Source organism: Dipteris shenzhenensis, chromosome 25 (assembly GCF_047967505.1).
Source record: "Dipteris shenzhenensis isolate YYH24624 ecotype China chromosome 25, Dip_SZ_1.0, whole genome shotgun sequence".
Taxonomy (NCBI): domain Eukaryota; kingdom Viridiplantae; phylum Streptophyta; class Polypodiopsida; order Gleicheniales; family Dipteridaceae; genus Dipteris; species Dipteris shenzhenensis.
In genome coordinates, this window is record NC_141620.1 from 30,597,177 (window position 1) to 30,612,359 (window position 15,183).

Below are 15,183 nucleotides of genomic sequence, written 5' to 3' on the forward strand. Positions count from 1 at the left end.
TAACCTTCACCTTTAGTAAATGAGTGTTGACAAGTTCTCCCTCATTCATTGTGAGTAGAAACAATTGATTTTGGAGTCACTATCAGCATTGTGTTGCTTTGGTTGCGTGGACTGTCTTGAAGACTGGGCCTGAGAAAATTGCTCCTAGGTATGTGTAGGACTGCACAATCTCTACGGGCTCACCTTGGTAGGTGAAACTATGTTGATGAAGCACTGCCCGTGAGGTGTTGAAAATCATAACCTTGGTCTTGCCAAGGTTGATTGTTAAGTCCCTCTCCCTGCAAAACACCTATAGGGCCTCTATAGGTGCTTCTAGAAACCTGCCGCCGAGGAGGATGAGGACTATGTCATTAGTGTGTAGCAATATCTGTACCATTAGGTTAGCAACCAGTGATCCCTCATCTCCTAAACTATCAATGAAGGTAGTGATCCCATCGATATAGAGTCCAAAAAGTGTTGGTGAGGCATATACAGTAAATAGACAAGTAAATTTGCGCCACACCACAAATCATAGGGGAGCTAGAGCGCTCCTTTTCAGAAACAAAGACACCGATTGGCCCCAAATGTTGGCACCTCTTGCGGTATTTATTTAACATTCATTTGAAGCCAAGCGGCTGATTACAAAGGTCTCTGGGAAGCTGCTTCACAGGCAAACCAACGCCCTCAGACTTCCCGTCCAGCCACCTTGTGATTCCCTGCTCAAGTCAACGGTGAACGACATCCAATCACTAGACAATCCTGTATCCTCAGCCAACCAAAGCATGCAACAGAGACCCCAATAGCATCCACTGTCTGAACCACTCTTGCAATCACACATCCAAGTGGCCAACCAGCCAAACACGGCTGAACAACTTCAAGACAAAGCCCTCAATAGATGAACTCTAGTGCAATCAAAACAACCAAACACTTCCCAGTGGGTTGCCTCAATCTATAGCCTCCATGGCCACTGCCCAACAGCATAAATGAATCCTTCTTCGTGAGGAAAGAAACCCAAATGCAATAACTAGCCAGCAACCAATCCGGGAACGGCAAAAGCAGGCAAAGACAAGCCTTCTTCTACCTGGAATCCACAGAAGAGAGGTCACCCTAGCTAGAAAACCCAATAGATGCTGTAGAGATAAGTTGATTCTGCTCTTGCATAGTCCAGAAGCAGCCTAGAATAGAACACCCACGCCTGGAAAGATATCCCCCAGGTGTAGTCTCTTTGAAGACTTTGCATGCGGGTCATGATCCTGAGGGCTTCCATCCAGATTCTCGCTACTCTGTAACAGCTCCAGAGGCAGTGCGGAATCGTTTCCAGGAAACCACTAGAGCAACAATGGCACTGCCCCTCCACTCGCATCTGCTCCAACCATGGTCTAATGGGCAAGCCTTCGTGGGCGGCTAGCCAGAAGAAGTCGGCCGCAAACTGGACCATAACCGTGTCCAAAATCTGAAACGGACATCCTAGGGCACTCTCTGGGTCACCTAATGCCGCTCCCTCGTGGGGGTCCACCTTGAAGAGTCCATCTGAAGCCTCCTGCCAATCCGTGTGGTATAGGAAAAGAAGAGCATCTCATCCATCTGCTCGGCTAGGTCGTCCTTGGAGGGCCAAAACCACTATCCCGGATCCCATTGGACGTCCCTCAAGGGTCTATCCTCCCATAGCTAGAGGCGCCATCTGGGGGCATCCTGCTCTGAAATATTGGGAGGGTCAATGTGCCACTCCTTCCCCAAACGTCCCACCACTATGATCATTTGCCAGTGAATCCCATCAAGATTCCCATCCATCTCAGGGTCCCTGACAGTGAGCGGGTGAAGTAGGCCTCCCGAGCCTACACGAAGTTGGCTCGAGGCCTTGTAGTAGATAGCCTGGGCTCCTGTGACTCTCTCCAAGCTTGCTGTGGTGCCCTCAACATACAAGGCCGTGTCATCTGCAAACTCAGTTTCTCCTACTGTCGGATTGGGAGCCTCCCAAAAAGTGAAGATGTTGTCTAGGATGCTGTGCTCTTGGACAAATCCCGTCTGTGTGTTGTGGATGATGTCAGTAAGATAGGGCCGTAACCGCAAGCTCAAGACCTTGGCGAGGATCTTGTATGTGGTATCAAGCCGAGTGATTGGTCTCCACTTTCGGATGTTTGACCTATCTCCCCCTTTCGGGATCAAACAAATTCACCCCTTGCTCAAGGACTGAGGGAGGGAGCCCGTGTCCTGGCATGCTCGTTGGAAAGAGGTGGAGATAATCTCCCAGAAGTTTCGGAAGAAGGCCGGGGTCAAGCCATCCTCACCAGGACACTTTTGGGTTGGGAGAGCCTTGAGGGCTTCCCAAAGCTCCTCGTCCGTGAAAGGCTCCTCTAATCTACTGCATAAGTCCTGCGAGACTACTTTCGAAATGTGATCCCAAACTACCTCTCAGGCCACAAGACCAGTCGGAGTCATCCTCTCAGTCTAAAAAAGATGGCTGTAAAAACTTGTGGTTAGGTCTAATATCTCCTGCGAGTCAATGTGCATGATGCCCTGCAAATCCCGGAGACGCTGCAGCTGTGTGCCTGTCGAACGGGGCCTTGTGGTTTGGAAGAACTGCTTCATCATCCTGTCCCCCTACTATACCCACTAGGCCCGGGAAGAGTGATAAGAGAACTCAGCCTGTCGAATCTCCGTGTCCTGAAGCTCAAGGCGAGCGCTCTTGAGTGTGTCTCTAAGCCATTGAGAATCTGAGTCTTGCTCCTTGAGCCGCTCTATGGAGGTGAGGTCCCTCCTCAAAAGCCCGCTCACGATCCTGTAGCATCCTCCTCCGCCTAAGGGCGTGAGCCTGTAGCTCCTCACTACTCCTTTGGATCGCATCGGTCACCCACGAAGTCCAACCCTCGCCCGATGTCATCTCTGAGTGCTCCCAAATCCCTACCATGGCCTGCTGGATCTCCTCGTCTTGCAGAAGGTCCTCTTGAATGTGGACCCTCTTTTGGGGGAAACCTCGGCAGGGCTGCTCTAAGTGAAGTACTACGGGAGAGTGGCTTGACATTGTGGTACCTGCCAAAATCCCGGTAGAGTCGCCTCTGTGTAGTATCCAATCCCCAACGTAGAAACGGTCTAGTCTCTCAAGCAGTTCATCGTGTCTCCTTTGTCCGAAAGAGAATAGGAGGCTGCCAGGTATCTTGTTGGAATCTGGCTCTCGCCACGGGTCTCTGCCACTGATCATGAAAATGAACTGCTCCCAGGTGCTACGCTTTGCTGTTGGCATCTCAGAGAATGAGGCACCGCTCCACACACTTTTGGAGGGGCTAGTAGGGCTCCTCTCGCGTGAAGATCAGTTGGAAATTCACCTCTGCACCATGGGCGTACCAAAGATCCAGTCCTTGTGCTCCCATCCACTCGTCCATCATGCATGCAATCTCGTTTCCCATGATAGCATCAAACACCTCTGGAGGCAAACTAGAAACTCCAAACGCGGTATGTTGGAGAGCCCACTGCGTTGATCAAACCCCCCTTCTGTGGCTGTAGGTTCATAAGCGTTACCTCCAACAGTAAAGGATAGGAGTCCGGGATCTCTAGGTAATTTTAGGGTCCCAACCTCCAGAAGTCCCGCGACAAGGGGCGCCTAGGTTGGAGGTGGGGGGCGGTTGACTTAGAGCACGAGCCCCATTCCTCTGGCTCCCTTCCTGGATGGGCCGGATGTTGCGGTGAGGGAGCAGAAGGGAACGTCGTCTTACCCTTGCTTGCTGGTAGGGGTGTCGAAGCCTAGGAGGGGGGGGAGGTCGAGGAACCTACTACGGAGGTGGAGAGGGGGGTAGCGAGGGCGGGAGGAGGTGGGGGGCGGAGGGGAGCGAGCGGGTGGTGAGATTGATCACAGCAGGGGGCAGGGGGGGAGGAACCCAGGAGGGGGGAGTGGAGGGGAAAGGGGACGATCACAGGCTCCTACTGTTGATCAGGCTCGTCGGGGCTCTGGATCCGCCCCTCCTCAACTGTTGTTTGACTATCGTCCACCATCGCCACATCAGAAGCTCTTGGGGTTTGCTTATGATGCGAGTGTGGATGCGGACGTTGAACTTGTGCCACGTGAGGAACATCTGGTTGGGCGGTGGTCCCTTCCGCTGAGCGAGGTGGATCCTCACGCAAGGCTCCTGTTGCTGTTGCTGCTCCTCCTCAGGTGCCTTGCGGACAACCTTCTCTCTCTCTCTCTCTCTCTCTCTGTGCGTTTGGCCCTTTGCTTGCAGCGCTTGCGAGTGTGTTTGCTTGGTTTCTTTTTGTTTTTAACCTGGGTCTAGTTCCCTTCTGAAGGGTTCACCTAGGGGGTCTGAGACTCCTGTTGCTCCTGTTTGAGGGGGTGCGGGACTTTGGTCTGCTCGCTCTGCCTACTCTACGGGGAGGGAGGGGAGGTGCTCGGGGGTGGCCACGGGGGCAATCTCTGGCGAGGTGATCCATTTGTTTGCACCAAAGACATTGGCTTGGTAGCTCGGAAATCTCCACACGCTGGTGAAGTGTGCCCCCTTCAAGGATCTCTAGGAGGATCAACTTTGGGAGGGACTCTGGGCTCTCAACCACCAGTCTGATCTTGGGGACTCCATCATCTGCTAGAACTGAGGCGGCCGACTTTGGCGGAGACTCGAGCACATTGTCAAATGCTCGACCAATGGAGGGGAGGATGGCTCGATACTCCTTGGGGAGCCCTGGGAAGCGGAGCGTAATCGAAAAACGTGGAACATGGTGTGTCGCGTCCATGTCCTCCATTGTAAACCCATGATACCAAGGAAAGAGGTAAACTAGATGCGGGCCAAGGAGGATCGGGCTCTGCTCCACGAGTGTCGGGGGAGCTCAACTGGATGAGGAAAACGCCTCTTCCATAGATGGTGACCTCTTGGATGTGGTCGCCCTCTAATGTCAAGCTCGCCTAGATCCACTCTCGCACCTGTCTCTGTGTAGGCATGAGGCCCACAATTCTACCCACACAAGTGCCTTGTTCTGGAGGGACTGAACTACCTATTGTACTTGTTGCTTGTCAGTTGGGGAAAGAAGAACCTTAACGGTTGTGGGAGTCGAGGGTGCTGCCATAGAGCCCCTTTGGCCAGACCAAGGGTCACCACCAAGATTTTCTTTCACCTTAAAAAGCACAAATGCTCCCGTTGCAGGGAGGCATAAGAGAAAAAAGGGGGGGGGGGAGAAGGGCGTCGAGGTGAGGCGAGGCAAAAAGCCGGAGGAGAGAGGTGGAGAGGGCGGAAGGGAAGGTAGAAGGGAGGAGAGGAAGGAGGGAGAAAGAGAGGAGGAGGAGGAAGGAGTGGAAGGAGGGTCGGGGAGGAGCGCCTGCGGGGGGAGGAAGAGGGGCGGAGAAGAGGGTGGGAGAGGCGGGGGAAGTGGAGGAGAAAGATGGAGGGGGAGGCGGAATTCCCATCTCTTGCAAATTCCCCCATAAATCTCCCAACTTTCGTTTCCCCCCATCAGTTATCCATAAAAGAAAAAAAATCGTGGAAATTCCATCGCCTATGGAACACTTATTTCTACAAAACTTTCTTGTTGATTTTCCATGGTGGGAAATGCCTGCACCTCCCACCTTTGCCAGTCGATGCAACATGTATCAACTTTACCTTTTAGACATGCGTGCCTTGTTCTTCTTTATCACGTTTGTCCACCATTGAAACTTGTATACACCCCCATAAAAACTTTCCTAGACGTTGCCAATCACATTATTCTTTAGCTTGTATATTCTTTTGGAAAACACGCAGACACTTCATTGTTGCGATTGCCCCAAAGCATGAACCGTTTTTTCTTCTGCAATACCTTGTCGCTCCATGGTTCACTCAGCAACTCATTTCTTGACCAAAAGCCGTCCTTTTCCTTAGTTGAGGTCATACAAACTTGGTATCACTCCATACTTGTACGTTTCATGATTAGAATCTTTCATCTCATTGGTCTGCAGCCGCCTCTTCCTATACCACTTCCTTTCCTTTGTTGACGACAGACTAAGCCGACATTGATCCAAACTTAGTGCTCTTTGCCATCTACAATTTTGCCACATTACTTACATTCTTGATTGGTCACCACACCCCTTCACAACCTTATCACCTTGATCCCTTGTGTCGCCTTCCATTTTGTATCTAACACTTCCGTTCCACAATTGTCACATATTATCGCTTTACCCTTATCAGATCTCCTTCATCTTGTCAATATGTTTATTCGATTGGCATCCTTGAGCTTCTGTTGTCAAATGAGAAACTTTTCCTCTCCCACTCCCTTCGTGACTTCGAGCATCCATGCTCACCACACCACAACACCCGCCATGCGCCCCATTATGATTTTCCCTTCCTCCTTGCTAGATGCTTTCTTTTTGTTCCATTTACCCATGCCTTAAGCCCCCTAACCACTCTACCCCCTTACAAAAACAAAGTTGACTTCAATTCTCATTTAAGTACGTAAACTCCCACCAACTCACCCAATTTCCAGAATTTTGATCACACCCTGAAGCATGCAAGACCCTCCTCTTCCTCTGGAAGAGGGGTTACAACTACTTACTCCAAAGCACCCTTTTACACAAACTAAATTTTTGTGTATTAGTGATTGCCTTTTTCATTTAAAAAATGAGTGTGTAAACCCACAACTTCAATACAAAAATATTAGGTTTCAAAAAACTGAGCAAAAACATTATGCACCTCAGTAGGCCATCCCCCACAAAGGAAAGTTGCATGTTTGTTTCTGATTCTAATGTTGGTGATAGATCCAACACCAAGCAAGTGTATGTCTTCTTGTTTGACTTTGGATCTTTGACTTTGGATCTGTAAGAGAGGCGTTAACTTGTATGGATTGCTTCTTATGACTACTGATAGATCACATATGTTTTGCATAACTGTTTATGCATTGTGATCCTTGTCTATTTCACTGGAACGCATGAGATCCTTGCCAATTTCACTTAAACACATTTGTAGATATTGTTATGGTGTTGCTTCATTTCTGGTCAATCCATAGCATCAGCCCTGTCACCTCTTGTAATATTTAAGGCCTTTTCACCATGGACAGTGTACATGATCTGGATATCCCTGTATTTTAGCTAGAAAGAGATGGAGAAGGGCATAACTATTTTAAATATTTTCAAGTGTCACTACACAGGAATTGGAATCTCATGGTTTTTACCAGTTTTTCGGGAGTACCTTGTTTTTTGTTGTCGATTGTTTTAAAGCAATTCAGTAAATCTGACAATTTTCCTTTGTGTTTGATGGTGGCTTTATATGAATGCTTGCCCAGCAACTTCATGAAAGTGCTATAAACAATGTGTGCGAGAAAATTTTGGACAATTACAACAAGTGGTGTGACTATTTGCACATACGCTCTGTTTACTCGAGGTCCGTATTTAACCACTATATATAGCATTAGTTTGAGATTAACTTTCTGGCCATATGTACTTGTCTAATGTTCTGAACTCAATGTGCAGTGGAAAGCCAAAGGAGAGAAAACTGTTATTAACTTCACTTTACCTGTTGATATGGGGTGAAGCTGCAAACGTTCGGTTTCTTCCAGAATGCATATGCTACATCTTTCACCATGTAAGTTTGATCTCTTATCACTTCAGAGATGTCATGAAGGCTATTACTTGAGGAAAGAAACAATAGACAGTTTTTGTTTTGCAGTTGAGTTCCAAATATATGTCAAGAAACATATTTTGTAGTCTTTTGCTGAAAGATGATAGGAATTTGTTGTTTTTGACTTGACAATCATTACTTTGATCTTGTCCTTGTTCATGAAGATAATACACTCTCCTGCCTTTACCTATGAATTCTGCTTTTTGATTTGTCTGGTTGGGTGTCTTAGTTGATTTGCTTGACATTGTATGGTTAATTGACTGAGGTTGCCATGATGTTAAACATGTAGATGACAGACGAATTGGTCAAGATCCTTGAACAATCTAGCATTCACCAGGCTAACAGTTGCAAGGATGAAAGTGGATCATCATTCTTGAATAGAATCATTTCACCAGTATATGTTGCCTTGGCAGCGGTGAGTGCCCTTGCTCAATGGAGACAGCTATAATGTGATGTGCAGATACTCTCAATCAAAATTCTATGATGTTTTCTAAATGCATTGGGGATTGTTATGCCAGCATAGTTGAGAAGTGTTTGCTCTTTGATCTTGTCCGTGTCAAAGAAATGATTGTGTGTTGTTAAATCTTTTTGTTGGGTTAATTGCTGTTGCTGCTTCTATGTGTGTGTGTGTGTTGTTTACATCTTTTCTTGGGTTTTCTTCCGCAACGTTTGAGAACTAGATTTCCTAATGCTAAATTTGGGAAGCATTTCTGGATTTTTGGGATTCCCCCCACACAGACAGGGGTTTGAATTGTTTTTCTTTTGGGTTCGTTACCGGGCACTTTTGATTCTATGGAAGGATAGAAATCATAGAGTCTTTGGTGATCCAACTTTTTCCACTTTTCCTTTTTCTGACGCTCTCTGCAGCAATCTTTATTTTTTATTTTCTGAAAATGCATTATATAGACTACAATGTATACTTGTCATATACCAAGATCTTGTGCTGATGTACTCTTGAGCTCCCCAGTCCGGGAAAGCTATTTTGTAATATAAAGCAGTAAAAAAAAATAAAATGTTGTGATCTTGTATTTGTTAGTCTCCATTTTGGGGACAGCCTCTTGTAATATAAAAATACATAGATTTCACCCAAAAAAAAAAGTGTGTGTGTGTGTGTGACTTTGGGATAGCTATGTAGTATGAATGCACATTCTTCTTGATAAAAGTTCTTTTGCAAAAAAAAAAAAGTGTGTATGTCACTTGGGTTCGATATTGGGGACTCTAGACTCAAGATCAAAATCATAGAGTTTTAGGAGATTCTACCTTCTCGAAGATTCACTATTTTCAGATGTCGCTTAGGCAATCTCTTTATGGTTGTGTGTGTGTTTGACAGATAATTTACACTGTTTATTTGCTGTAATTGCAAGTTCTCCGTTGGGAATTGCCTCTTGTAATATCAATTTCCATGGATTTACCCAAAAAAAAAGAAAGTGTGTGTATGTGTTTAATCTTTTGATATTGTAAATTGCATGTCCCCATAGTTACAATCAAACGTGTGGAGGTTCCAAACATTTGGACTTTCCAAACGTTTGATAAGTTTGAAAAAATGAGGTGCAGTTTTCAAACGGGGTTTTTTTTAATATCATAATTTCAATTTTAAAAACTATGCTGCTTATTTTGACATATTGTTATTACCTAGGGTCCTACCCACACGCAGGCCAACATGCATGCGCCAAAAATCATGCCCTCGTGACACTTGGTTTCTGGGATCCTAAAAATGTGAGTGGAAGCTTTGACACTCGAGTGTGGTATATCCTCTACTCAAACAGGCCTGCATAGCTGGCCACATCATGAAAATCAAACTTGAAAAGAGAACCCCCATGCATGTTTACGATGTAACGATCTCTACTGGGGCCATCACACACACTTTTTTTAAATAGTGAAATCTTATATTTCTGAGTGGGAAACCCCAAAAAGAGGTAAAGACCCACCAATAAGTACAAAGGAAAAACTTACAAGTAAAGCCTCAGAGCAAAAGTCATGAGGCAGCCCCATCTCACACACACACACACACACACACGGAGAAGCAACAACAACAATGAACCCAGCAAAAAGATGTAAACAACACGATTATTTCTTTGACACACTTTTTTTAAGTGAAATCCATGTATGTTTATATTACAAGCAGCAGTTCCCAAAGAGGGGACATGCATAGTTACTATCAAATGTGTTTGATTGATTTACCAAACGTTTGAAAAAAAGACGTTTGGAAACTTCAATCAAACTTTGCTTTGAAAAACCCCACGTTTGAAAAAATCATCGTTTGAAAAAGACCCTAAGTCTTAAACTATGAAGATTTCGCCTCTTTTTCATGGCCATTTTGACACCCGTACCCATGCGACAGCATCCATACCTCCTACGTTGAAAGAAACAGCTCTACCTCCAAGGTCGTGACATTTGCTGCTCTCCAAGGCCCTAGGGTTGCATGTTGTAGCCTACTCTAGCTTTTAGATGCTAGCTACTAGCTACCAGCTATTTAGTAGCTAGTTAGTAGTTACTAGCCTTGACATTGATGTTTGGGGACACTATCACTTTCAAGTTTCTAGCAAGTTCTAACTTCTAAGCTGTTTTTTGAGAAAAAAGGTTTCGTATTTGACTTTGAAATTTTGTTCTCAATTTATGGGCCTATGCCCCAAGTTCCAAGCTTTGTTGTTCAACTCTTTGAGAGTCAAAACTCAAAATGTGACTGGTTTGGCAGTGGTAGGGGGGGGGGGGGGAGGCGCCACATGGCATTTCCCATACCTTGGGTCATTTTAGGAAGGTATTTTGTGGAAGCACCCAGGACGAGAAGAGTTGTCACGTAAGGCGATGATGGGATCCCAAGGGGGGGGGGTCACAAAGTGGAAAATGGGCTGTACGGACTGCATGGAACCCATGGCTAGAGTGATGTACGGATAGAGCCGCACGGCTGTGTACGGAACAGTTGTACGACGTACGGGTTACGTGTGGATTGGTGGTCAACTGAACAATGCGTACGGTCATCAAGCAAGGGGGTACGGAAGACCCACGTACGGAAGGACAGTCTGGTTGTCACCTTTCGCCAATGGGTTCTGGGCGTCATCACCGGTTGAGAGCTTGGGTTGGCTGCTTGCATAGTGTTTTGTCAATTGGTTGTGAGCTGTCCAGAAGGGGCTGGCTGGTCACATAGAGCATGCTGTCTTTGCAGTCTGTTTTTGAAAGACCTATGTCATGCAGGGGGATCCCACAGAGGATAGTTCAATGCTTTGTTCAGCTTCTACTAATGCTGGCTGTATTTATAGGCTGTATTCCTCTGCTCGGAGCAGATAAATGGCCATGTAGGCCATGATAATAGTTATTGTGGACTGTGTGGCCTGGTAAGGCTACTAGAAACAGTCTTGGGCTGAGTGCCTATGGTTGGATCAGCATTGAATGTTAATGTGAAGCTTGGTGAGAGCAATGCATAACATGTAAGCATGGGGCATTGATGCCTACCGAAGTGTGAAGCATTGTCAATGGATGCTAGCTGGATGTTAGGCTTCTATCCTTTCTCTGAGGGGGTAGGTGGTTGAAGGCACTTGAAGCAGTTACAAGGAATTGTGTGACCAAGTATTGGTTGCTAGAAACAATCCTAGGCAAGCCATCTGGAATAGAAATGGATGCTTGTAATGTTTGGTGGGAGCCATTTTTAACAGAAAATAGGCATTGGTTATGGATGCCGAAAGGGCTGTGTAATGTCAATGATGCCAGAGGGATGGTACTTGTATGACTGCCATATTGTTAGCAATGTTGTGATGTCAGTTCTCCTATGGGAACATGTTGATGTATTAGGTGTATGCTGCCCATAGGATAATAGACTATAGGTAGTAGCGGTCCCGAATAGTGGAGAAAGCTCTTGTTTGCTTTGAACAGATAGATGGTTAATTGGGCACTAGTGACAACTATTGGGAACTGTGTGGCCAAGTGTGGTTACTAGTGACAGCTCCAGGCGGTGTACAAGCTTTCTGGAATAGGAATGGTGGCCTATTGCCAGGGTTAGTGAGAGCAGTGAAGAGTAAAGGCTATGCAGGGTATGTGAATGCCTAATGGATGTGAAATGCTCCAGATGTAAGAAAGAATGTATCCATTATGTAGTGTGGAATTCTGGGCCTCTCACTTAATTAAAGAAATACCGAAAGGGGCGCCAAGGTGTGGGGCCCATCTGTGTCTTTCTCTTGGTGCACTGTGCAGGGGCACTCTAGCTCCCTATCTGCTAGTTGTATGTTTGCTGAATTGTAGATATGACAGTGTTGGCTGGTTATTTGTTAGTTCTACTGCCCTTTAATTTATTGAAGGCTGGTTCACCAAGTCTCTTCTTTGAAGCATTGGTACGCCCAGTGGGAATGCAGGTAGTCTCTTCCGAGGGATAGGCTTATCGCAGACAAATTGCTCCCGCATCGAGAGACTTCAGGTTCAGCTTCTCGCTCGGATGACCTGCAACAAGCCATTGGCATGCATGAGATCATACTAGCAGAGTTTGAGGGCTACTAGTCTACAGCTTGGTGTAGTCTTCCAGGTGGTCACTTATCTCCACATCCGGACGACGTAGATTGCCATGTCTAGCTTGAATTCATCTATGGCATTGGAGGAGGGGGATCAAAGGAGCTGGTGGATAACGAGGAATGGAGATGGTGAAGATGATAAGAGTATAAGGGTTGGACAACAAGGAATGGAAATAGTCTACTTTCATCTACCCAAAGGTTGGCTGAATGGATAGCATTCACTTTTGGTTCGATAATCACCGTAGATTTCTGGGATGAGGAGGTAAGAGCCTCACCCTCTTGCTTGGAAGCTTTAGCTTTTCCTTTCACAGAATTGTTCTTGGTAATTTTAGCCAATAGAATAGGACATTTATGTTTCTTACATATGAAACAATTGGCTGTTCACATTTTGTATAATAGCCTTTCTTTTTCCCTTATTCAAGGGTTTATGCGGATTCAACTTCCTCTCAGCTGTTTCAGCCAATGTAGTGAGGTCTCTAAGAGTGACTGGGTTGAACATTTCAACCTCATACCTTAGTTTTGGGCTTAGGGCTGCAAAATGTTTTTGTCTTCTATCTTCCTCACGCTTTTCAGGTAACTCTAAAGAGAGTTTCTAAAACCTGGCTGTAAATTCAGCATTAGTCTCATTGTCGAATTGCCTAAACCTTTCCCAGCAGAAGGTCAAGTCTTTGTAATGCCTTGGAGGCATGAAAGTGACTTTCAGCTGCTCCACAAACTTAGCCCATTCAAGGATAGGCTCTCTTCCCGTTCGTAACAAAGATATTAATGCATCCTTTTGTAGATGCAATGCAGCAAGAGCAAGCTTCTCTTGATCGGTCTTGTCTTGATGGGCAAAATACAGCTCAAAATGGCGAATCCAATTAAGGATTTTACCTGCCTCCCTTGCTCATATTCAGGGAATTCAATTCTCTCTCATTGTTGGAACTTGACTCTTTGCGAAGAAGTATTCAAATCTTCATCTCCAAAATTTAGAACTCTCTTAGTCCCTAGTTTTGTGATTATGGACTTCTCAATCATGTTGCTAAGCTGAGAAACAAGCTTATCAACGGGAGACTCTATTTCTCTTCTTCTCGCATTTGTATTATAATCCATGTGTGTGGGATTTTGAGCTAAGGGTGTAAACTCATCAACTTGGTCTTGCGTTGACTCATTTCTCTTCTCATTTTCAAACAAGAACTATGTATCAAGATGTTCTTGTAGGAAAGAGGAAGGTAATTCTGTTCGTGGGTTATCATACTCAAGATATGTATAAGTCTCACCACCTAATCTATCCTATTCAGGAGGAGATGATGTCTCTCTCTCTCTCTCTCTCTCTCTCTCTCTCCCTCCTTCCGGTGATGGAGGGAATGGGGCAAGTTCTTTATTATACCTCCCTTCCCCTTCCATTCTTTCCTTTTAGTAATTAAAGAGAGCAAATGACTTGCTGCAATTTCAAAACAGCAGTTTATTTAACAACAAAATTCAAATGTTATAGGGTTAGTGGTACTTGTCTGGCTCGCGCTTAGTTTGTGTGCAAATAAGCTGAAATGAGCTTTTTTTTTCCTTCTCTTTTGAGCCTTTCTACCTTGACTTTTGCTATAAACTGGTACACTCAATGTGGGCTGCTTATTTTAAGTGAATCTAAGGTCTACACACTTTTTTGGGGGTAAAAAGAACCTATCTAAGGTCTACACACCGTTATAGGGGGTCCTTGGTGGGTAGATCACCCTCTTAGAAACCGTTTCCTGTCCAAGGAGCAAAAGTTGTGCACCTTGGAGGAAATAGAAAATTTGATGAGGACATACTAGGTGTCAAACAGGCACCCTAGTAAGTTGTCCCGTCGATGTGGCCCAATTGATAAGGACAATCTAGCAAGCCAAGCTGGCCCTCAATTTGCTTCATAGCCCCCCTCCAAGTTCCACACAAAGAACATCTTTCTCCGCAGCCCAATTTATGCATATCAACAAAGCTTATGAGGTAAACAGAGCTTCATGATCTACTAAGGGGATAAATTCTATACATCACTAGATGAGTTCCCTGGAATTTCACCAAAACTCTCATGTGCCACGATTTGCTCTTGCAGGCTGTATTGAGTCGTTGAGGACAGTTGGATGAAGAAGAGATGCTTTACAATCCTTACATGGAAGGCATGCTGGGAATAAATGACGAGTCTTGGCAAGATTGGGAGGAATGGATGGGTTGGGAAGGAGCGGGAACTAGAGATTGCTCCTCTCATATAAATTTCTCTCTATAGGAACATAGGGCTGCCAATTATCCAAAGTTGGAGAAGACAAGTGCAAAATCAAATGTCGCATCATGAAGATCCATGGCTAATCACCTTGCAAGAACTGCTACATCGTTTTCCTCTTGTGAGCAAGAATGTGAATGTGAATATTAAGGATATTCAGATATCTTACTTTGCAAACATCATCAAAAAGCTATAAAGTCCCATTGAATGGTGTCAAATGCCCTTGCAATATCTACGTGTAGGATAAGCAGATCCTGCTCTGTATACTTTGCATACTCAATCCCAACATAAGCATTTGCAATGTTATTAGTAATATGTTGTCGTGGAACAAAGCGATACTGAGGTGGATGCAGGCCATCGTGCAAATATTCCTTTATCCGATCAACCACCATTTGTGGATTTGTATGAGTGAGAGCATATTTTTATACTATGGTATACACCCAATGTTGGGCGCTGATGATGTCAGTGGGGATGCCATAGTAGCTAGTCCTTGCTATGCGTGATGGAGTTTATGGTTTTCAATCTTATGAGTGACGTTTGGGAGAGACTAAAATGAAATCGTTTAGACTTCACAAGCAGTTGTAGCTTGAATGAAGAGTTTTGGACTACCTTTTGATTAGCCTTCTCCTTTAGTGTTAGCCTTCGTCATGGCTGAGTTTGACCTTCACCTCCGGAGTGCCGAGAGAAACTTAGTACAAAGACTTTGTATAAATGGATGCTCAAGTATGTGTGGGTGTGTGGATTTGTATGTGTGAGAGCATACTTTTATACTATGGTCTACACCCACTGTTGGGCACTGATGACGTCAGTGGGGATGTCATAGTAGCTAGTCCCTGCTATGCGTGATGGAGTTTATGGTTTTCAATCTTATGAGTGACTATCGTGAGATTGAAACTGCACTATGTTGTGTTTTTAG

The 15,183-nt window shown here is 45.3% G+C and overlaps 1 protein-coding gene across 2 annotated transcripts in view; it reads left to right on the plus strand.

Moving 5' to 3' along the window:
- LOC147885741 (callose synthase 9-like) overlaps positions 1-15,183 on the plus strand; it is a 273,087-nt gene that overhangs the window by 38,128 nt on the left and 219,776 nt on the right. For both annotated transcript variants that reach the window (XM_087396032.1, XM_087396031.1), the window contains exons 8-10: positions 7,210-7,307; positions 7,397-7,508; positions 7,834-7,959. In XM_087396032.1, the coding sequence (XP_087252158.1) occupies positions 7,210-7,307; positions 7,397-7,508; positions 7,834-7,959 (336 nt within the window). The remainder of the gene's footprint in view (positions 1-7,209; positions 7,308-7,396; positions 7,509-7,833; positions 7,960-15,183) is intronic.